At 45.5% G+C, this 25,292-nt stretch overlaps 1 protein-coding gene across 1 annotated transcript in view; it reads right to left on the reverse strand.

The window, feature by feature from the left end:
• The window catches only part of LOC147663436 (membrane-spanning 4-domains subfamily A member 4A-like), a 101,936-nt gene that overhangs the window by 23,710 nt on the left and 52,934 nt on the right, over nucleotides 1-25,292 (reverse strand). The window contains exons 4-6 of the mRNA XM_086950463.1: nucleotides 21,454-21,573; nucleotides 18,641-18,697; nucleotides 8,272-8,424 (exon numbers count right to left, since the gene is read on the reverse strand). Coding sequence (XP_086806589.1) covers nucleotides 8,272-8,424; nucleotides 18,641-18,697; nucleotides 21,454-21,573 — 330 coding nt within the window. The remainder of the gene's footprint in view (nucleotides 1-8,271; nucleotides 8,425-18,640; nucleotides 18,698-21,453; nucleotides 21,574-25,292) is intronic.

A 25,292-nucleotide genomic window follows, 5' to 3' on the forward strand; every position in this document is an offset into this window, starting at 1 on the left:
ATGTGCAAAAGTACAATTCTTAGTGCAAAGTATACATTGTGCAATAGGCAAATGTGCAGAAATGTGCATAGTGCAAATATTTCAATCAATTAGCAGAGAAGCACGTGATCGTACGGCTGATTTAAGAAAGCTGCTCACTCTGAAGATGGCCTCATCCGTCTTTAACATTAAAAAATCTTTAAAAGCTAGATTAAAATCGGTCAAAGCGTTTTTCCTACAGTACGGCATTAAAAAGTGCAAAGTGTGCATTCTATAAAAACCGCAAAAGAAAATGAAATGGAGCAGACTTTGTGTACCACCGAGATTACAGGGGCATTTTAAGTTTCCCACACATTTATTAAAACCTAACGGAAAACAAAGTAAGTTTATAATGCTTCCGTCCATGAATCGGAATAGCAAACTCCTATTCCATCTGCCTAGTTTTAAGCGTAGATAACTCTGAGGCAGGGCAGATGGTTTCTCACTTAACTCCATAAAGGTGGTGTATCTAATTGTAGTAGATTTTGTCAAGTCACGCCTTAGCCTCTCGTTACGGTAACATTCATAGAGAGCCCTTTTTGTTAAGTTCTTATGCGTATGGTCAATCAGTTGTGGGGATGTAAAAAGATGACCCAGGCCCACACTTGATAAACTATTTTCTACAGCCCTAAACCAGGGTATACAGTTAGCCTTCTCACATTTTAGGCAATCCCTAATAATATCACGCGACAGGGAAGCAGCGGAATTACACCAGATTTTTATCCAAAACAATGCGGGTCTTGATCTTATAAAATCTTCAATATAAGGAAGGTTTAATTCCCTATGGCAGATGTAAGTTGGTGCACTTATAACCCCCCCTAAAATCTACCGACAAAATCTGTTTTCTTCGGTCTGTAATTGTGAGCTATTGGAGTAACCCCATATCTCGGCACCGTAGGTGCCCACAGGTAGACATTGTGTTTTATAAATTTGTTAAAGTGACACAATCACGTCTGCTTGTTTGGGTTGGCGACGGGAGGTTAAAGAGTTTATGACCTTGCTCATTTTATTCCTTCCCAAGGCGACATGGGGTTGCCAAGAGCCAGTGTTGGAAAATAACAGACCAAGATAAGGGAAAGTGCAAGTGCATTTTAAAATATCATCCCCTGATTGAATGTGGCTTATTTTGGAACTTTTAGGGCCGCAAGACATTATAAATGACTTTTTGAAGTTAGTGCAAAGGCCCAGGTCTGCCATAAATTTAACAAAACCAAAAATTAAAATTCGCAAGGCGTTAGGTGTGCGGCCCATAAGGACCGCATCGTCCGCATATAGTAAAGCAGGGACAGAATTGCCGTTAACTTGCGGAACATCATTGGTTAATTTGCTCAAACAAACACTCAGATCATTTATATACAGGATAAAAAGTAGGGGGGCCAGAACACAACCTTGTCTGACCCCCCTACCAATTAAAATATCATTTGAGACTTCACCATCATTATTTATACGAACACGAGCTTTCAAATCACTATGAAGGTGTGCCAGAAAATAAACTAAAGATTCATCTAAACCATAATTTAACAAAACTGACCATAAACGGGAACGATTAACAAAATCAAACGCAGAACTTAAATCCATAAAACAAAATATATGGGTGATTTTTTGACGATCGTATATTTGGCCATAAGTAGGTTTAGGTTCAGACACTGTTCCACCGTACCCACTTTACTCCTGAACCCTAGCTGGCAGGGATGTAAGATGGTATTTTCATCCACCCAAGTACTAATTCTATTAAAAAGGACCCTGCCTAAGACCTTTAGAGTATTGTCAATTAATGATATTGGGCGATAACAGCCAGGATCAAGTCTATTGCCTTTTTTGAATATGGGTACGATGGTACTACAAGACCATGTTTCCGGGACAGCAGTGGTGGATAAATTATTGAAGACATTGCATAACAAGGGTGCCCAAAAGTCAGGTTCAGATTTAATTTGATCGATGGATAAACCATCTGGGCCAGGAGCTTTATTACCAGCACTTTCAATGATAGCATCCTCAACCTCAGACAACAAAATATTTAAAGGCTTTATAACTGGGATAGTTGTAATTGGGTTGCCAGTCGCAGAAGCGTAATAGATCTTCGAAAAATGGTCAACCCACACATCCCCTGTTATATTGCAATTAATGGGGCAGATGTTAGAACCCAGTGACCTAAGATTCTTGACAGCCCTCCAGAACCCTCCAACGTCTCGTAGGGCTGCAGTGCGGACAAGGGAATCCCAGTGATCTTTTAATAGTTCGTCTGATCTAGTTTTTAGACAAAGTTTGTATCTGAGTCTCAAAGTCCTTACCAGAGACGGGTCTCGTGGTGCTGCAGTAAGGGCAGCCCTAAGTTCCCGGTTGGCTTTGGAACAAGAGGTATCGAACCACCTGGGATTGCTATTGGTGTGGGCTGGGGCTGGTTTGGAGATTTCCCCTTTTATTACCTTGCATAGCTCACAAAAAGAGTTAACAATGTCAAGCCCCGGGCTGGTGGTTGATAGACATACTGAGACTAGACTAGAGTAGGATGTTTTTTAATGACTCTAGCCAAGACTCCTTGGTTGTCTATCCCCCTCCAAGCCACCCTTAACCTGTCTGTTGATGTCATTAATTTTTTTGCCCCGATTTCTAGTCTGTTCGTTGATGTTTTGGTTGATTTGAGGCAAATTAAAATTGGATAGTGGTCGCTATACGGAGACGTGATAACCTCAGATTTCAAAAGGAGATCCTCAAGGAGGGATGAAATGAAGACATAATCGATAGTGGTAGAGCTCCCACGGCCGATGTACGTAGGGGCCGGTACATAGTTCACATCCATATCCAATTTCTTCATAGCATCAACTAAGCTAAGTCACGTGTTGCTAACAGGTCTAATAGTTCTTCACCTCTCCTACAAGGCAGGGAACTATAGTGAATGTGTGCATTGAAATCGCCTCCCAAGCAAATGCCATCAAAGCTTCCGTATTTTTGGCCACCCACTACTTCGTCAATAAATGTAAACAAATCCAGAAAATTAATGTTGGGATGGGTTGTAAAATCATTATTATAAAAATTAATAAAGCATAACTTTAACCGTCCTGTATATTTCAATGCCAGAAAATTTTTGTTAGTGGTTGGCAGTAGTTCAGTTTTAACACCAGCTGTAATTTTGACCCAAATTGATAAACCCCCGCTGGGGCGGCCAATGGGAGGAGATCGAACAATCAAATTATGGCAGCTGTAACCCTCAAGGAGTAAAGATCTTGTACACCAGGTTTCCTGCAACATTAGGACATCAAAGCTTGTTACCCAATCAGTCCAAGACTTTATATTCATTTTAGCGTTGAGGCCAGCAATGTTCCAACTCAAAATGGAGAATTCATCAAAGTCCATAGTAGAGGTTTGGCCAGAAACGCCTTTTGTGGGGTCAAATGACATCCTACACCTGTCTGAGGAATTCAACAATGTTGCACTGGGACAGATGGGTAAGTTGCCAACAAGGGCCTCATTGTTGGTGTGATCATAAGCTAAGGTGTAAGAAGGAATATCTAATGGTCAGTCCAAACTCCATGTATCTGCCAATGCGGAGAATCTATTAAAAAGTGGGAAAGGCGACAGCGCTGGAAAAGGTTGGAAGGAATGTGGGGCTGAAAAGGGTTGCATAGGTGGGGGCCTGTAAAAATAACCCAAGGGCAAGAGAGTGACAACAGTAGAAGGTCCTGTGTTGGTGCTATTATGGTTAAGTATGTATTTAGCAGTGCCAGGGTGCCTAAAATTTAGAACAATACAGTCCCCATTGAAGTCTTTGCATAAGGGACCAATCCAACTCACGCGACGGGCAGACAGAATTTCATTCCTAATGTCATAACCTACCCCCTTGTGTTTGGTCAGCCAATCAATACACTTATTATTCAACTGGACCCAGGATTCCCCCTGTCCTTCCTTTAAAGGTGGGACGCCAGCCAATACTAAAACGTAAGGGCAGGCGTCAGGTGGTAAATGAAGGGTAGGTTCTTGAGATTTTCTGGGTCTACTAGCTGTTGGTTGGGCATTCCTGGTGTTGTTACTGCTTTGTACCACAGGATTTACAGTAGGGGTGGTTGTGTTGTGGCCCTCCTGTCGTGTACTGTTGGGAGTAATAGTAGGGTTAGAAGAGCCTGCGACTACGAGAGGGGTTGGCTTGGCTTTAGGGACAGGTTTAGTTTGCCCTGTGTTAATGAGCCTGGGTGTATTATTGGGTGTATTATTGGCTATTGGGGTACTGCTGGCAGGTTTAGGAACGTCCTTCGTGCTGCTACTGCTGGTGCTAGGTGCACCGCACAGAATAACCTTACTGACAGACTCCAGGTCCTTCAAAAGGCGGTCGCCCCTAAGTTGGTCAAGGCTAATCGCCCCTTTCCTTTTGACCTCTTCCTTTTTAACTAAATTTTCTAATTTATCTAACCTTTTAAAAACAATATTAAATTGCTTGATCATTTGACATTCCAGTTGTTTAAAAACAGTATCTACGATTGTCTCGATAAGATTCCCATTGGGCTTGGGTTGAATAGTACTGTCAGTCAAAAACTCAGTCTGTGTGCCCAAGGAATTGTGATCATCGCTGGAAAATCATTATGGACGGGGCTAGTACATCAGTTTGCGGCGTATCAATGTTGTCGGTTTGATCCCCAGTTTGTTGTTGTTTCCCTCTAGTCCACATGCTCTGCGGAGTTGGCTGGTTCTTATTACCGACAGGTTGCTTCCTTTTGTTAACAATCGATTTCAAAGGGCCCCTTTTCCTTTTACCCTCACCAACTTTATTGTTCGTGGGCGGGGATGGAGTTATGAGCTGCACAGCACAGTCAGGCTGTGAGTCAATGGTTATGACCGGACTGCTATCCCCAGGCTGCAGTTCCGATGATATTAATGTGGTGGAGGGTTTCATGATGGTAATTACAGGAGATAGCGGGAGGTTGTTGGGAGGATTAGCTTGGGGTGAGTGTAAGACAGTGTTGTTATAACCCAGTGACATCCTCCTTTCTGTGTTAGCTATTTCCTCCTGGACCAGTGTTAGTGCATTTTCGAGTAAACATTCAAAGGAGGGAGGTGGGTTGGGGGAACACGTGGGAGCAGGCACTGTAGGCGTGTTATTTCGCTTCCCCATGTTGGATTATCCCCTGCTCACCTCTTGTGGTAGAAGTTAGGGATATGGCCCAGCCCGGCCTCTGAGGGCCTCTGAGGGCCACAGAGGGCCCGCCCTTGTCCCGGGCTTAGCCCGGCGCTGGTCCGCACGCGGTCCCGCGACGCGGCAGCTGTGTGGAGTTTAAATGCTTGTGTGCGCCGGTGTTGGGGGCGGAGGCAGCCCCGGAGCAGGTGTGAGTATCCCAGAGGCTTCTGGGACTCTGAATCTAAGTTTGCTGCAGGTCCGTCTTGGAAGCGCGGTTTCTGCACTCCGCGCTGCCGGCTATACTGAGGACACCAGCAGAAAGCTCCCGCTCAGAAGAAAGAGGGACCCAACTACCAGAACAATCGCCAAAGTCCAATGCAGCACACAAGGTGACTGACGCTGTGGCACCCCAGACCAGCTGGATATTTGCAAGTATTTAAGTCTGGCAAAGTTTGGACCAATTTTGTTTCTTAAACACTCCCAGGGAAACAGAACACCGGCAACAAATAATTCTCCCCACACCAGAAGTCCAGAATCTCTAATAGGTTGAGCAAGTACATCTCCCAACCAAGCCGGGCTATCGGGAAGGCCCCACAAAGGCGTTCTACTTCCATAGTACCCTATTTTAATAACGTTTGTTAGCTGGGCCCAAATTCTTGCCATACCCCGTAAAATTTTCAGTTTGACTTTTAAAAAAAACTTGAGATCTCCAAATTTAAAGAGGAAACTTGACTATCTCACCCCCTCTGCCATCAACAATGTAGAATAAATATAACCAACTCCATGGTCAGATGGATTCTTTAATAACATCCTAGCATGAGATAGCTGGAAGGCCCAAGCATAGATCTGCAGGTCAGGGGCAGCAAGCCCACCCTTATCCCTACGTCTCCTGATTTTTTTCCACGAAATTCTTGGAAGGTGTTTATTCCAGATAAAGGTGTTGATTTCGGCCTGTAGTTTTTTAATAAGAGAAGGTTCAAAATAAAAAGGGATAATGTTAAATAAAAAGGTAATCTTGGGTAAAATGGACATCTTAACAAGATTAATCCTACCCAATAAGGACAACGAGAGAAGAGCCCAATTTCGGAGCAACTTATGACATTCCTTAGCTACCTTCAAAAAATTGTTAGTGGCGATCTGATCTATATCCCCAACAACACAAGGCCTAGATACCTCATCCCCTTACCCGGCCGTACGCCAGAACTAAAGGAACTCTTGTCGATATTCCAGGTCATCATCTCAGTCTTTAATGTATTAATCTTGTAGCCAGACACCTCCCCAAATTCCGAAGCCAGTTTAAATATTGCAGGAAGGGCCGAATGGGGTGCGGACATAAAGATGAGGATATCGTCCGCATACAAGGCCACCTTTCTCTCCCAAGCCCTGCATACGAACCCCTTGATGTTAACACTATCCCACAAACTCTGGGCAAATGGTTCAGCATATAGATCGAAAAGGAGTGGAGAGAGTGGGCAGCCCTGCCGAGTGCCCCTCGAGATGTTGAAGGGGTCAGATAATACCCCATTGACCAGAACGCAGGCACTGGGGTTCTGGTAAAGAAGACCAATTGCTCGATGAAATCCTCCTCCCACGTTTAACTTTACCAAGGCCTCCAACAGGTACAACCAATTGACCCTGTCGAAGGCCTTAGTTGCATCCAACGTAAGAGCCGCCAAAGGGAGAGATTCCAAAACTGCCAGATCTATAGCTCCTATTAAGTCGAAGGTTAATTCGAAAAGCTGTCGCCCCTTGACGAACCCCTTCTGATCTAGATGTAGAATGGAGGGTGCAACTAAGGCTAGTCTATTTGCAAGAATAGAGGAGAATGTCTTGTAATCCGCGTTTCGAATCGAGATTGGTCTGTACGAACCACAAGCAGTTGATGGCTTCCCAGGTTTTAATATTACAGTAATGGAAGCATTATCCCATGACACTGGAGGAGAAGCTGTGTTTTTGCTTTAGCCCCTCTCCTGCCACGCCGTTGCCCTGAGGCAGTGAAGGGCTCGGGAGAGCTGAGTAATTTACAAATGGCAAATGGCTTGGGCCTCCCTGTTTTTCAGGTGCTCCTGCGCGGGAGGGCTGGAGAATAATTTTTTATTAGAAAGGGGCCTCGCTGTTTTTCAGGTGCTTCTGTGCTTGAGGGCTGGGGAATAATTTTTTTAGAGAAAGGGGCCTTGCTGTTTTCAGGTGCTCCTGCGCTGCTAATAATGTTTTACGACAAAAAAGGGGCCTCACTGTTTTCAGATGTTCCTGCACTGGAGGGCTGGGAATAATTTGGTAATAGAAAGGGGCCTGGCTGTTTTTCAGGTGCTCAGCTTATAGGACATTGGCACCTTGGCCCTGTGTCCTTCCCAAGAACAATATCCGCCCACTTACATTCCTTGTGTGTTTCATGAAAGTTGACGCCCGCGAATGTGGGCCACGCTATGTGAATGTGGGCCACGCCCCGCAAATGTGGGCCACTTTTTTCGTCAGTGCCCGGGCCAAATTGTGATCCCAATCCAACCCTGTAGTGGACCCCTGCTATTTCTTTCTTGTAACTTGTGTACTTAAATAAGGAATCATGTTCTCTTGTGCGTCTATGTATCCACTATATGCTCACCAAAAAGATTTCTCCCATTAATGTAGACAACTTACCAAAGCTCTGGGCGATTCTCCTGGGAGAGTCACTGTACATCCCAACTTACCACACAGGTCTGAGCGATTCTCCTGGGAGAGTCAGTTCAGTTCAAACCACTTTATTCGGCTAACCAAAGCCATAAAAGTACACCACAGTGAAAAATTTACGTAAAAGACTGAATAAGAAACATTAATACATTTTAAATTAATTAAAATATACCACATACAAAGAATAAAATAATGGCAATAAAAACAAAAGGCTTATAGTTCATTAGTCTTACGATAAAAGCAATTACATCTATATATGAACTCAGTCAACACTTTAAAATATCTAACACCTTTTCTTCCTATGTCTGACTGCCACCACCAAACCATTTGCAACATTAAAAATCTCCCATGGGTTATTTAACAACTGCAGATATAGTAGAGCTGGTCTGACTTGCACCTGGGAGAGTCATCGTACATCCCAACTTACCACAAAGCTCTGTGCGATTCTCCTGGGAGAGTCATTGTGCATCCAAACTTACCACTAAGCTTTGGGCGATTATCCTGGGAGGTTCATCGTACATGCCACCGTGCCAGCCATATAGAGAGCAGATTCCTAAGTCAATTGCATAGAAGATGAAGCCGAGGAAGGCTGCAATGGAGCTGATGATGTTCATTCCCAGACTGCCCTTCACCTGCACGAAAAAAGTTTTGGATTTTCAGTGTGCTACATACATCAACAGTAAATCCCTAGCTAGACATACTTCTTTCCTTTGCTTCCTCTACCACCTTCCAATATGTCAGTCTCTTATTCAATGTTTGTCCTTTCAGTACAGAGGCACTAGAGCAATGTATATGGCTATTTCATCTCAATAACGTTTAGGGTTAGGGTAGATTCAATCATGTGCCAGGTGCAGGCTCACATTAAGAGGTCTGGAAAACTGATTTTAATGAAGTTATGGCAGGTTGGTAGACATAATAATATACAGCATACAGATGAAATGGAGCAGAGGTGGACAAGAAGAGCAAAAATAATAGAGTAGAAGGAAGTGAATGTAGAGAAGAGAAAATAATGAAATATTAAAAGCAACAGACAAATACACAAGGCTATGAAAGATCTAAAACAACAGACAAATAAATAAGCTTTTATGTTATAATCCTATGTGTAGTCTGCAGATGATAGGACACAGTGCTTCTGAGACAGTTCACTATGTTAATGCACCTATTGTAGAGTTCCATGTTGTTGGGATGGAATGTTCCTAGCATGGCATATAGGTAGACACACGTTTGTGCCAGAGGAGTAGTGACTCAATCACGGTTTTCCAGTAGAATCCATCTTGGACTGCTACTGAAGGCTGAACCAGATAAAGGTTACACATAAAATGTCACACTAGCTTTGTGTATTTTCTTAACATTCCTGAGGCTTTTGTGTGGCAAGAGACTCTGATGTGTTGAGGATAGATTAAGGGCTCTCTTTAGATGTGCTGAAGTGACATTTTGCTGTGTCCTGCATTTTGTTCTTTCCTGGAGTAGCCTCTTAACCACATGGCTGCTGCGGGGATTTTTCCCCTGTGCTGGGATTCTGTAAAGTCTATACATCATGACGAGCTCAGCTCGTCATCAGCACACGACACCCGTGGGTGATGACGAGCTGAGCTCGTCATCAGCATCGAAAGGGTTAAGAATAGATGGAGAGTGTGGGGGTGGTTAGAGGCAGCAGTGTCCCCTGAAGTGCAGTGTCAGCCTTTGTGAGTGCCTGTCCCCTTGCTTCCTAAGAGGTCCTGCGTCCACAATGCTGACGGGTGTCATGTGGGAAGACTTCTTGCCTGCTTAGGCTGATATCATAGGTTGCTCCAGGTGGCCTCCCATCACCATCTCCTGCTGCCTGTTATCACTGGAGACAAAGAATGTGTCCACTCTGGACAAATAAGGAAACACAAATTGAAGGAATTGCCTCAAACCGGTTCTATAATAGCACATGATTACCAACTATGCCATAAGTAAGGAGTATAAGAGAAGGATTGACCCTCCCAGCCAGGGTTCCAGGACCTCTTATTGACCCGTGTGGGTCTGCCTCAGGATTGTGCCTGCTCTGCTATGAGACAGGTGCTGTCTGTATACCTGCAGGAGGAGTCTGCTGAGAAGAAGAAACTCAGCTGCAGGTGCCTACTGAAGAAGCTGTCCAGAAGCATGGACTGACCCACTGAAGAAATTGCCAACTCAAACCAAGAATCTTAGAGGCTCGGCTGGCAGGTGTGGTGAGCTCCCTGATGCTGAAGGAGTTACCCTGATCCAGTGTGAAGACATTTCTCATCCCCTTCACTGGCAAGGGAGTGATTGGGATGGTGTACAAGCGTTGATCAATGGAGGGACATTGCCGGAGCCAACCTTAGCATGACCGTGGCGTGCCTCCTTGTTTCCTTTGCAATGAGAAGTGCAAGCGCATCCAGTTGTCATGGCTGAGATGTGAATTGTGCTTCAGAAGCATCTTAGACAAAAAAGATACAATGAACAATCCCACAGTTACCGCTTCGCCTAACTGTGCTGGGGATTTTCATGTGCCCTTTACTTTAGACCCCCCTTTCATTGTGAACCAAGAATCTCAAGCTGCTAGCTCCTGAGACCAGCGCACAGTCCTCCTACAAGATCCTCAAGACCTTTGTTCGGGTGGATTGGTAGCTTTGAGCTTGACCTGCATTGAGAACTGCAACCACTCCTCCGTGCAACCAGGGGCTCTCCAGAACAGCTCCTTGCCACTGGAGGAAGGCATGGTGAGACGCAGGCCTGAGTATGATGACAGAGGCACGTCACCAGACCCCACTGCAGCGCAAGTAGTGGCCTGACCAATGTGGCACCCAAGGGAGTATGAAAACAATATGCTTAGCCTGACTACGCCACTAAATTTGGATAAAGCGCTAAAGTATGACCTATGTTTTTTTCCATGACAGTGAAAACATGATTCTCCAGGTAGACCCCCCCCCCTTCATCCTCACCATTTTCAATGCCAATATTACTGTTTCACTTTGTGTGAATATCCCAATTTACAGTGGCGTGTTTTGGGAGTTTTCAGTGCTGTATGTGTGACACTTAGGAGTGGCACTTTTTACAGAAATCCCTTACATCCATCAATTAAGATATATTTCAGAAAAGTTAACTCTTTGTGCAGTTTAATGGCCTTCACAAGCCTTAAAACAGATGTAACGCTCCGCAAGTATTTATGTAATGTTTTTTCACATTTGGAAGGGTCTCCCTTAGAATACCAGCGTCGTCCTGGGATAGGATCAAGAAGTCATGGTAAGCAATGCGTTCTACACCAACAGCACATGGTCTCCAATGGGCTCTACACCAACAGCACATGGTCTCCAATGGGCTCAACTTGCATGAAGTAAATAGAGCCTGAGCCAGGCTGAGAGTTTCCTGTAATTACTCACCGACTTCCCAACCAAAAACATAGAAACAAACTAAAACAAAGTCCTGCTTTGACCAAACACATTGATTCGTATGTGCTGTGTTTTTAGATTTTTCTGTTGATGTGCCCTGTTTGCGCCCGTTTTCACACCCTTCTCCCCCATCACTGCTGCCCCTGCCGGTTCCTGCATCCCCGCTGCGCTTTCCTCCCCCTTCACTATTAAATGGCCGCTGCTGCGAGCGAATGCGAGAAAGACCTCTGGCCTCCTAGTCAGAAACCGGTTCTCTCCCCCAGCAGCTACGCTGTTGTGCTGACTGGCGCCGACCCAGATCTCCTGTGGCTGGTAGGAGTTCGAAGCCCTCCTCCACTAATTGTATCTTTGCCATCTGTGTCATTCTTTTATTTTAATTGTATACTTGTTCAGCTTCTTGTTTTTAGGTTTTCCTGTTGTTGTGCCCTGTTTTTAAGTTTTCCTGTTGTTGTGTCCTGTTTGCGCCCATTTTTGCACCCTTCTCCCCTGCCGCTGCTGCCCCATGGCCCCTCCCCTTGCCGGTTCCTGCTCCTGCCTCCCAGCTGCGCTTCCCTCCCCATCCCTAATTAATGGGCACACTGAGGACGCGTGCAGAGGGCGCACCGCTGGGCACCAATGGCAAGCCCACCAGTGCCAGTCGGCAACCCGACCCCAACCAGTGCCAGGGACCCTGGATCACCGAACTCCCACCACTACGACTCTGCTGCCCTCCTTGCACTCAACCGCCAGCGGTAGGCGCCACACCACCCATGGCCAGTTATCTTGCCGAACCTGCCGACATTCTTCACCATCCACAGCACCCCCACAACCTCCGCACCCATGTTGGATGCCCGCACCACAGAACCCCTGAAGTGCATCCTACTCAACGTGCGCTCCCTGCACAGACATGCTGTAGAGATCTGGGACCTCCTCGACACCCTCTCACCAGATGTCGCCTTCTTCATGGAAACCTGGGCAAACGCCGCTTCCGTACCCGCCACCGCCATTCCTGACGGCTACAAGATCTAGAGGGAGGACCGCCCCCAATGCCCAGGAGGAGGACTTGCCATCGCGCACAAGAGCTCCCTCCGGCTCTCAACCTCCAGCACAAGCAACTCCCTCTCCAACAATGAACACCTGCACTTCCAGTTCCAGACCAGCCACAGAACGACGCTTTGTGGCACCCTCGCCTACAGACCCCCGGTGCCTTGTGCTTCTTTCACCACCTCCATTGCCGACCTCATCGCACCCCATGCCATCACCTCCATGGACTACATACCCATCGGAGATCTGAAGTCCCACCTGGACAACCACAGCAACACCGACTCCACCGCCCTCCTGGACAACCTCGACAACCTCAGACTGAAGCAGCTTGCAACCACCCCCACCCACAAGGCTGGACACATGCTCGACCCCATCTTCGCAGGAGGTACCAACATCCACTTCAGCCACACCTCACAGCTCTTCTAGACAGACCACCACTGCATACGCTTCTCTTTCAACACCACCACCGCACACATCCCCGCCCAACGACCGCCACAAAGGAATTGGAGTAAGGTTATAGAGGAGCACCTCAACTCCACCCTCATCCACGACCTCCCCTCCGCCACGACCAATGCCAACTCTGTAGCCAAGGAACTACATCGCTGGATCACCAGCTGTGCAGACAAGCTTTCACCCTCTGCCACACCAACAGACAACACCCCCTGAAGACCTCGTTCACCACTGACATCGAAGAAGCCAGGCGCTCCTGCAGAAGTCTCGAGAAACGATGAAGAAACAGCAAAACCACCGAAGACCAGACCACCTACAAGTACGCCATGACAGAATACCACCAACTCATAAAAACCACCAAGAGGACCTTCATATGGAACAAAATCCTCACCAACGGCAGCAACTCAAAGGAACTCTTCAACTTCACCCAGCAGTTCACCAAACATCCCCCTCCCAACCCCCCTGGCGAAGACACGAACATCACACCCTCCCAGGACCTCTTCAACAATCTCGGCTCCTACTTCCACCTGAAAATCAAAGCCCTCTACGGCAACTTCAGCAAACAGACTTCAGAAACCACCCTCCCCTCCGGCTAGGAAAGCCAACCCATCCACCATCACCTCCTGGACTCTGGTCACCGCCAAAGATTCCACCAGGACCATGAAGAGCACCCACTCAGGAGCCCCGACAGACCCCTGTCTGCCTCACATCTTCCACAGAGCCGCTGCCACCATAGCACGTGTACTACTGTCAGGATCCATCGGATTGCCCACCACCATCCGCACTCCAGAAGTAGTGGGGGAACTATTCAGGGTGAACCCCAGAGAGCTCAGTGCATTTCACTCACTTACATCCTACCTAGGAAGACTGCCTGTCGGGTGGGGGCTCCCAGCAGGTTCTCAACACATGCCTCTCACCCTCGGCTCATCCCCTCTTTTACTCCTCATGTTCACTGAGGAAGAAAAGCTGACTTAAATTTCTTTAATTCTCTGCTCCGGTAAGTGGTGGTGTTTTCCTTATCTTTTTTTGCAGGCCACGCCAGAGCTCGACTCAGCAACCTCCTTGACTCAGTAGCCTCCGTTACTCAACAAACCTCTGTGACTCAGCAACCCTCATGACTCAGCAGCCTCCATGACTCAGCAACCTCCATGACTCGGCAACCTCCATGACTCAGCAACCTCCATGACTCAGTAGCCTCCGTTACTCAACAAACCTCCGTGACTCAGCAACACCCATGACTCAGCAGCCCCCATGACTCAGCAACCTCCATGACTCAGAAACCTCCTTGACTCAGTAGCCTCCGTTACTCAACAAACCTCCCTGACTCAGCAACCCCCATGACTCAGCAGCCTCCATGACTCAGCAACCTCCATGACTCAGCAACCTCCATAACTCAGCAACCTCCATGACTCAGCAACCTCCGTGACTCAGCAGCCTCCGTGACTCAACAAGCCTCCATGACTCAACAAGCCTCCGTGACCCAGCAAACTCCATGACACAGCAGCCTCCGTGACTCAAAAAGCCTCCATGACTTAGCAACCTCCATGACTCATCAGCCTGGCAAAAGGTATTTAACTCTCACCCAGGCTCATCTTCGGTGCTACGCATTGAGTTTCCTGTTGAAGATCCTGTGGCGTGACGGCTCTTCTTTACAGGTGTTGGTCGGACGAGTCCTGTTCCATCCTTGCTGCTGCTACTCGCAGATAAGTCTAAATCCTTTTTGGGCTACATTTAACTCTTCTGCTCAGTGGAATTCCATTGTTTTGACTCCCGGCTCATTTCTGGTTATTAGGGAGGTCTTGGGTAACTGTGCACAAAACTCTTCGTAGTCAGAGACTTCCTATATCACAGTTCCTTCTTGTTCCCACTCAACTTACTTTACGGTACTTGCCTTAATTTTGGTAATTTTCTCCTCATATCATTTATGTAGTTGTGCATAGTTCTTGCTGATAGAAGTCTATATTATTATTGCAGTGTTTATTCTCATCCTGTTTTTTCTTGCTGAAAGGTCTTGATAACACTCTCAAGCCTTGGTCAAACTTCAGCTGAAGGATACAGATTATGTCTTATCTCATTGAAATAAGACTGTATGGTGTGCTTATGTGTGTATTTATCTTTGGCGCAATATGGTGTGAGTGCAGTTCTGATTTATTCTAATCATTCTAAAAAACATATTTTATCGTGACCCAATGCATACATTTATGCATAATATATTTCATTGATTATTTGTGTTCTTAGTGATGTCTTTTATTACTGCTGCAGGAGCTGGCCTCCATACTCATTCCGAACTTTAGGACAGATGTCCCAGATTGTTCTGTGACCGAGAGTTTGCTTCTCCTCCCGGCACACACACGCACTAGTTGTTTCTTTCTTTATTTTAGCTTTTTGTTTGAACTATTTTTTTCAGTTTATTGTTTCTTCCCAAACCCCCTTCCCTTGAGCTTATCGGATGAGCACTGGTGTCTCTGGTTCAGTGTTCGTCGGATGATTGTTGGGGTCCAGCTGCCTTTGTGGGTCCAGGAGAGAGAAGAACGGGTTCCAACGTTCATCTCCCCAGATTGGTTCCTGATAACTACGGCGCACCATCAATGCCACCTTTGAATCTGGCATCTTCCACGATGACTGGAAGTGGGCAGAGGTCAAGCCCCTCCTCAAGAAACCCTCAGCTCACCCGACGGACCTGAAAAACTACCAGCCCATCTCTCTCATTCCCTTCATAGAGAAAGTCACTGAGAAATTTGTCAAAGCCCAGTTCCCTGCATTTGTCGAAGAGAACGCCATCCTTGACTCTTCCTAGTCCGGATTCCACAGCAACCACAGCACCGAGACCGTCCTCCTTGCCGCCACCGACAACATCCGGAGAAGTGTGGCTCACTGGTTAGAGCAGGCAGACCCTGAAGCAGAGGTCAGACCCAGGACCAGGGTTCAATTCCCGACGCGGCAGGGTCTTGAGCTCAAATGTCCATGGACTCGATAATTCTCGCTTCGGTGCCTGACCTAATCATGGGTTCACACTCTGCAACTCTGGGCATTAAGCTTGCTTAATCTCCACAACGGCCCCCCGCGGCGGGATGCCTGGCTTTCACCTTGGGGATGCCCTGTAGGGGCTATCTCACAGGGAAAAACCAGGACGGGTTCCCAAGGCAAGCGCAGAGATACCCCTTCGGGGGTCGATTCTGGCGCTATATAAGAATATAATAATGATAATAATAATAATAATCCGTGTGCCACTCAACCAGGGCCACACCGCTGCCCTCATCCTGCTAGACCTCTCTGCAGGCTTCAACACCGTCTCCCACAGCACTCTTGCAGCCGGACACCACAACAATGGCATACGGGGACCCGCCCTCGACTGAATCCGCTCCTTACTCTCTGGAAGAAGCCAAAGAATCAGACTCTCCGAACCCACAGAGATCAACTGCGGAGTACCCAAGGATCATCGCTCAGCCCCACGCTCCTCAATATCTACATGTCCCCTCTCGCCGCCATCGTCAGACAGCATGGGCTCAGCATGGTATCCTACGACGATGACATCCAGCTTATCCTCTCCCTCACAAAGAACCCTGAAGACACCAGACTTGGTTTCCAAGAAGGAACGATAAACATCACTGCCTGGATGAGCAACAGCTGCCCAAAGCTCAACTCATAGAAGACAGAGCTCCTCGTCCTCGGACCCTTCCCCACCACTTGGGACAACAAGTGGCCCTCCTCCATCGGAAACCCACCCACACCGACGGACCATGCCTGGAGCCACTGCATCATTTTAGACTCCTCCCTCACTATGACTCGCCAGATCAACGCCGTCGCCTCCACTTGTTTCAGCTCCCTCTGCATCCTCCACAAGACCTTCATGTGGATACCCTCCGAAGTCAGAAAGACCATCACCCATGCACTCATAACTAGCAGACTGGACTACGGTAACAACCTCTATGCTAGAATCAACAAATCCCTGCTACGCAAACTCCAGACAATACAGAACACCACAGCCAGACTCATCCTCAGCACCCCATGACATGAGCATATGACCCAACACCTGCGTGACCTCCTCTGGCTCCCTGTTGGGAAGAGAGTAACCTTCAAGCTACTCACCCACACCTCCAAATCTCTCCACAACATCGGACCCGTGTACCTCAAAGAAAGTGTCTCCTTCCACGTACCCAAAAGAAACCTCATCTTCACCGACCTCACCCTAGCAGAGGCCCCACACATCCACAGAACCAGAGCAGGTGGAAGAGCCTTCTCCAACGTTGCAGCCAAGGCCTGGAAGGAGCTCCCAGTCAATTCAATTCAATTCAAATAATCTTTATTCGGATAAAGAATATCCATAAAAGCACAGTTCATCACCACCAATAATAAAAATACAGTACAATTTTAAAAAACAGAAAAGACATCAATACACATTATCTTCCAGTACAAACAATATTACAAAGAGATAAACTTACCTTTTAAAAGTTGGGCAGATATACAAGGTCTAGAAGCAATAACGGCATAGTGCAAATATGAAATTTAGACCAATGTGCAAAATCGGCAATACATTACAAATAAAGTACCATAACTTGCAATGGTTCTGGCAGTCATTAACATCAAAGTGCAAGTGTGATTAAATTAAAACCCCATTTCTATTTGCGCCACTACTAGCAGCATCATAAACAGATTTCAGTTACGAGCAGTGTTATTCTGCACATAAGAAATCGAACAGTAGTAAAAACATTTAGCTATGCAATTTTACAAAGTTTTAGCATGTTAAAATTCAGTCATGGAAGCACGAGAGTGTACCGCAGCTTGTAGGAGCTCCCAGTCAACATCAGAAGCTCCCCTACCCTGCACACCCTCAGGAAGAGCCTCAAAACCTGGCTTTTTTGGTGACCCGGAGCTGCACTCCCCTCCCCCCAGCACCTTGAGACCCTCATGGGTGAGTAGCGCGCGTTAGAAGCCCCTGATTGATTGACAGATTGATTGATTGATTTAACAGGGATGATGCTCGCGCCTTAAAGGGTACATTGAACTGCGAGATAATAGCATAGTTAATGATACATTTAGGGGTATGAGGCAATGTAAAAAAAGGTACGATAGTAGTGGTAATGGTAAGAGAGCTAATGGCAGGAGCTGATGACATCATAAGATAAGCGAGAGAGGGTGGCAGGGCTTAGACAACCCCAAACATCCTTCCCACTCTACACATATACAGGAGTCTAACTTCCAATGGTGCAGTGGCACCGGGGCCGAGAGACGTGAGGGGCTCCTTGAACCGTGCTTACTGCTGTATTTTACAATTCAAGCAGAAGCGTTAGACACAGTAACAGCTGCTCTTCATTGCAAGGGGTGGAGAGGTGTGGGGGGGCAACCACAAAAAAATAATATACAAAAACACATGCCGCTGCTGGCTTCCGTCTTGTGGTTCTTCTGCTCCGGTCCGGACTCCAATTCTCTACGGGCTGGTGCAAACTGCACAGGTTCCTAGATGCCAATCAAGACACTGCTCTCATACTGGTAATACAGAGCAGCACCGTGATTGGCCTGAGCAGGCTGGTTTTACACTCACTCAGGTTCTAGGAGCCTTTGCCTCTTCTCCACCTGGCTGCGCATCACAATTTGGGTGGAGAGACATCTAAGTGCACATGACGGCTTGGCTGGCCTTAGACAGCCAGCCAAACCGTCATGCGCACTTACAGTGTGCACTACTCCTCTCCTATCATAATGACCCCACCCCGTCTTGGTTCCCTCTAGCGACAGCGGAAAGAAAAATAAAGTGATAAAAAAAGGGCTTTATTATCATTTTATTTTTCCTGTTGCTCTCAGCTGGCTCTCAGCAGAGGGGACTATGCTCCTCCGCCATAGCAGAGGAGCTGCTGCTGGTTAGACACACTGGCTACTCCACTACATTACTCTGGGGTTTGTAGATGCATCTTCAGTATACAGGTCACATCACCAACGAACATCGAAGTAATAGACCATGATGGCTGAAAACTGACATGACTGCAGAATATATTGTACTTACCAGACATATGCTTCTGTTCCGCTCAGCCGCAGTAGACAGGGACCCGGAAATGATAAACTGGTGAATATCAATAAAGAAGTGATTTAGTTTAAACAAATCGCAATAAAATAATTCACCATATTTACATGTCATGCTTAGAGACACATGCATGTAGTATGTACAATCTTGCTGTGTTTCTCCAAAACATCTTTTAGGGCACGCTATACCCAATGGATTGTGTATGTGAAAATTAATTACGCATGAGAAGAAATAGTTTTAGCTTAAATTCTATGTTACTTCACTCCAGTTGCTACTGCCATTGGAACTGTGAGTACCTGGCCCAAGATTTACCAATGATTTTGTACTTTCATTGAACATAGCTGGGCTAAGGTAAAAAAAGGGTGATACTGCTTGTCCACGTTTTGTGACCACTTACCATATCGTAGCATTACAATAAACATGGAAGCCCACTGACCACTTTTTTTTGGATGGCTATGTATCATTTTGGAAACCCGCTGTAAAGTCAAAAATGGGCAGAGCCGGGGGGGGGAGGGAGGAGGGTCTTTTGTTGCTTAGTCTTAAACTCTCATACAATATCAATCTGATTGATCTCTGCTCACCCCACGTGTTAGCTGTAGAACTGACAGGGAAGAACTTACCCACACTCCTTGTGGTCAATTTCTACAAATCCTTTACAAGGACCAATGTGACTGAGCATCTAATAGCATTGGAGGGTTTTTAGTGGCTTATGGGGAAAGCACCGAAGCCTACCACAATACACTAATTCTGGGAGATTTTAACACCCGTACTTGCCCTCTTAATTGTTTGGCATTGTTGGAGGAGGAGGTCAGTTTGCAGGGGCAAAAACATTTTGAACATTCCCTGTCTGGTACCTTCTTAGAAGGTATTCTTTCAGCCCATAACCTGACCTGCCTACAGCAATCAGATGGACTTGTACCAGTAGCTACCTATACTGGCCATGGCTGTCAAAGTGTACTTGACCACATACTGGTATCCTCCCCGTTAATACCTGCTGGAGGAAACTTAAGTGTTACTCAGAATCCATTTCGTGATCATAACCCCTTGCAACTAGATCTCTATCTATGAGACGCTTTTAAGGGTAGGATTGCTAGTCAACTCACCAATACTACCATCAAACCTAAAGACCAAGCACGTAGAGTAAGGTTGGACATGATCACTCCCGAAAGTTTTTGGGATAATCTGTATAATACCTGTGCCCCAAAACGTAAAGTGTGTTTAGATCAGGAATCTCATGCCAGTTTATTTTGGACGTTTTTGAGTTAATCGCTAAACAGGTTGGGCCCGATTCACAGAACTAACATAAGACAAAATCCTAAACTTACTACTTTTGGTATTCACAGAAGTTAGGATTTTGTCTTAAGACAGACTTAAGACAGACTTAAGACAGACTTAAGTTAGGATTCTGTCTTAAGTCTGTTTTAAGTCTGTCAAGTGTTGTTCAAAGCCTTACATTCCCTGGACCTTTTCCACTCCACCCACTTCCACTCCAAACAACCCATTCCCATCCAATCTACCCCACTCCACCCTACCCCAATCTACCCTGACCTACCTGATTGTGATCTACACCAGTCCACCTCACTCCAACCTACCTCAATCTACTCAACACCACTGTAAGCCACCCCAATCTACCCAAGATCAATCTGCCTCACACCAATCTACCGCACTCCAACCCACTCCACTCCAATCTACCCCACTCAACTTCACTGTAGTTTACCTCATCCAATCTACCACACTCCACTCTAGTACAATTTGCCCCAATCTACCCCACTGCAACCTACCTCACTCTACCCTAATCTACTCTACTACAATCTACTCCACTCTACACCTCTCTATCCCAATCTACTACAATCTACCTTAATCTACCTCAACCTACTCCATGCCAGGCTACTAACTTTTAGCCATGCTGAACAGCAGCCACACTGGCACACAGCATATCTAAAACACATTGTCAAAGCCAATAGATGAGATCTATTGCTGTGCCAATGCATGTTAAATCAGTGGCTGTCCTTGTATCAGCATGTAGATGAATAAGTAAGGGGACCCACTTTCGGATACTGCACACTTTCATGCAAGAGTGACAACTTTGGGCTAGTATCCTGCAAGAGGAAGGCGTAAGGACCAGCAGGGGCGAAGGATTTCAACAAATAGGTTCAGAAATGCTAACATTTTGCACCAAGCTTGCATCACAAAAAATAAATGCTTATTTTCAATTTGCTTTCCATTGCAAAATGTGTTTTGCCCGAGAATGTTTCCTGAAAGTAACACAAAGCAGCGTTTTGTGCTGATTTGCATGACTTTGCTTTTACAGGCGTTCCATTGGTGGTACATGTGCTTTCCCATGCATCAACCATAACTTTGATGCAAAACCCTACCTACTAACAATAGCAGATAGTAGTTTGCACCCAAAAATAACACCTTATTGAGGCGGGCATAAAAAAAGAAATGCTTTTATTTCTCCTTCTCTTTTTTCTCTTTTCATGCATGCTGCAATGTACAGCACACATCCAAAGTGGCAAAAACATTAAAGTTTGTCTAGGCATAGTATTTCACTAAACCTTTCAGTACAAATCATATGCTAGACATGAACAAACACCTTTGCACTGTAGTCTGCATGGTGCTAGGCACCCTGATTGTGCACCACTGTTAAATATGGAGCTTTCCTGGTCTCTCCCTCTTACACAATGCATCAAAGTAACTTTGGGTACTGCGCTGTATGACAACTTGGTAAATCTGGACCGTAGTGTGCAGAAGATCCAATGGTGCCTCTTCCCTACTGCAGCTCTTATACTTACGAAGAGTCCAGCCCAAAAGGGAATGCCGACGATTACTCCTACAGAAAAGATTGCTCTCATAGAGATGGCCAAGATGATGCCCAGGATGATCTGCATCAGTCCAATCAGGATCTGGGCGACCTGCATTCCAAAGAAAAATACATACATTACAAACCAGAATCTTCTTGTTGGTATCAGGGCTGAAGTCCTCCTATTGGACTTTCTTGAGCTGCCTGGTTCTTCAATTCTTTTGAATCATGATGAATCACTTATTGGAGTTCATGCATCTTAACCATGTCAAGCTGATCTTAACTTGTCCTATCTGAGCCTAGCACCTCACATCAGATCATTACTCCCAGAGGTCTTCTCTGCATACTCTTCAACATACCAATTATTATCCTTTCATGATTCCATTCTCTCGACTCCCCCTCTGGTCTCATATTTTGTACCTTATTTGCAGTTTAAACCATTCAGTGTTCAGGGGCGTAGTTTGGGCACCCGCAAGATGGTTGACCAGCAATTGAGTTCCAGATCCCCCAGACCCGCTTTCTGTCATAATGGACAGAAAATGACAGGCATGCCATTTTTTAAAAGCGGGCAGGACAGAAACAGCTCGAGTGTTGGGCCACGCTTTTGGTAAGTGTTTTTGGACCAGTGTTGATACTTACTTTATATTTCTTCTTAATTCAAGCAAGCGGATTAAGACTTCAATTGCATACAGCTGCTCTAAAATTTCCATTTTACAATACATATTGAAGGGATGAAGGTTTTTTCTCATTTATCTGCTCTCACCTTGCGCTCTCATGTGAAGAAATAAACAGAACCACAGATCAATTTTTTCTTCTAGCAAGTTTACTGCATCGCTTTGATTAGTTGTATCTATTATTGAATATATAATTTTTTAGAATATTATCATCTGGATATCACTTAACTGTATTTTTGTTCTCTTTACAGACTGTTGATTTGTCATAATGATGTTCGTGAATGTCCTATTCATCGTCAAATGTTGTCTCGTTATTTTATTTGATGGCTTTGAATGCATCTGTCTTTTACTTCCATCATGTTGAGGTAAATATATTTTAGTATTTTTATTCTTTTCCTTGTTTTATCTATTATTTGCCTATCATTCTTTTACAGATATCTATCCAGATTCCTATTCATGTTTTCTTTTCTTTGTCTTTGGGCGTTCTGATTGTTCGTCCATTATGGTGTCTTTCCACTCCTCGTACTGAACTTGTTCTATCACTTTAACTTCACATTTATGGCTAAAACCCCTTCTACATTTTACCATACCTCACTTGTGTGTTTTTAGAGGGTTTCCTATTGTTGTTTAACCTATCTCTCTCTTTCTGTTTTCCTACTGTTTTCCTTAAGTGTTAACGTCTTTTTGTTGTGAGATCTCTTTTTTAATGTTTCATTCTTAAATTGAACCAAATATTATAAGAGAGCAGGTTTTTGATTGAGGGGTGTCATCATGCAATAACCACAATCCTTGTCAGAGTGAACCACAAAAACCATTAAATTAACCTATGCTTAACCTTAGGGTAGCTTGGCACAAAAGCAGTCAGGGTAACTTAGAGGCAATGTGTTAAGTATTTATGCAACACAATAACGGTAATAAAGTGTAATACAATAGAAGAGAAATCCCAAAACAATTTAGAGTACATTCTAATTAATAACAAACTCCAATAGGCAGTTCCGAAGACATTGAGTTTTAAAGATCTAAGAAAAATAGTGCCAAGAAGCAGGTAGCACTAACAGTGGGTATCTGCTCAAATTGGATGGGACAAAGTCACAAGTTCAGGCCGACCACGATGGAATGCAAGTTGGGCACAGAACCGAGTTTGGCCCACTGATGATTGTACCTTATGTCCGTTGTGTGAGGTCTGTGTGGTGTTGCTTTGCAACGCCATGTGTCGTCTGCCATCGATCCCAATTAGGCTGTGCGGCGAGGCTTTGCCAGACTTGGCGTCGCTCAGAGTCAGTTTTGTTGAAGCTTGTGGCTGTGTAGATAGGCCTTGCGTTGCTTCATACCAGATTTGATTGCACTTCATTTAAACCAAGAGGAGTTCTCTCTGATTCCAACCCAGGGCCCAAGACTTGGGGAGGCACCTTTTGGAGATTAGGAACGTACTTCATCAGAGGCCAGCACGGCTCATGCAGGTCTAGTTGCAGGTACAGACAGGTCAAGTGCAGCAGGGCAGTTGCAGGGAGGCCTCTGAAGTGTGTAGTGTCCCTGTCCCTGTAGCTCAGAACAGGAGGTCAGCCAAATGACCCTTGGAGCCACTTAAGTCTTTCAGAGAGCAAGGAGGAGGTCCAGTTCTCCTTCAGTAAGGCATTCCCCAAGCAGCAGGACACTTCTCCGGAGGTCCAGGCAGGACTATAACAGCAGGGCAGTCCTCTAGTAGCAGCAGGGCAGTCCTCTGGGGGTTCAGGCAAGCCTCTAAAACAGGGCCGTTCTCTGGGGAACAAGGCAGTTCCTCTTGAGTCTTTTACCGGTCCAGGAGTGTACTGAAGAGTTAGGCTGAGGGGCCAATATTTATACCTGGAGCCAGCCTTTGAAGTGAGATAAACGTCTAGGTCTTCTTTCTACATCTAGTTCTGGAAATGTCCCCCTTCCACTGCCCATACTACAAGAGATCTAGGGTGACAAGAGGCTGGTTCAATGGTCCTTAGTGTGTTGGAGGCAGCCTTTTGAAATGTAAGTGGGGTAGGGGACAGTTACATCCCACCTATACTGACAGGATGGCCTATCCTGCCAATGCTTAGTCCCCCTTTGTCTCACTGTTTGGGAGGACTACACAAAGGCCAAGTATTCACAGCCATGTGTCCCAGGACAAGAAAATGTCAACTTTGTTAAAGTGGCATTTCAGAATTGTGAGTCAAAATCTGACTTTACCATTAAAGAGGATTTTAAATTACAACCATTTGGAGACCAAACATGATGTTCTGCCTGTTACCAATCAAAAGTGTCGCATTTATTTAATGTGAAAAGGTAACCCAATGTTATCCTGTGGGAGAAGTCGGTCTCACAATAGTGAAAAAAGAAGTTAGGAGTTTTTCACTACCAGGACACGTACAAGCTAAACGCATGTCCAACTTTCTAAAACACTGTGCCCTGCATATGAGCTGTTTCGGTCCCACAAAAAGAGTGACATATATATTAAACATGAAGGTTTGAGCCTGGCAAAAGGTTTATTTGGTTATTTTGGCTGGGGGACAGACTACAATGCAAGACAAGAAACATGTTTTAGAGGGCCACTTAAGTAGGTGGCACAATAAGTGCCTCAGGCCAGTAGTAGCATTTCTTTTACAGGCCCTGTGTACACGTAGTACCTCTTTAATAGGGACTTATAAGTTATGTTATGTTATGAGGGAATTTAAAAAAGCGCACATGCACCAAAAGGTCTCTTGACGCTAAGTTACGAACCACCAAAGAAGTTATGTCTAGCAATAGGACTGTGTGAAAAGCCAGGTTTTCAAGTTTTTCCTAAAACACATATAATCAGTTGTCTGTCTGATCTCGATCGGCTTAGAATTCCAGAGTTGGGGACCCAACTTAGAGAATTGTGAAGCGCCCATTCTTTTGCGGTTAAATCTATGGACTGTCAACAAATTAATTTGTGCCTATCTGAGATTCCGTTTTGGGAGGTAAGGATGGATCTTTGTGGAGAGAAATTTTGGGCCCCTGTTATTGATTGACTTGAAGATAATTAGGGCTCCCGGTTTTCCGTTTTTACGGATTTTTACATATAATTACAGACGAAAAACAAGTTTTCCTTTATCTGTACTTATATGTAAAAAACGGGAAAATACTAGTACATTTTGTTGTGCTGCAATCTTGTGTTTCCCCCTCCTTA

The sequence above is a fragment of the Lissotriton vulgaris genome, unplaced genomic scaffold, assembly GCF_964263255.1.
Source record: "Lissotriton vulgaris unplaced genomic scaffold, aLisVul1.2 SCAFFOLD_336, whole genome shotgun sequence".
NCBI lineage: Eukaryota > Metazoa > Chordata > Amphibia > Caudata > Salamandridae > Lissotriton > Lissotriton vulgaris.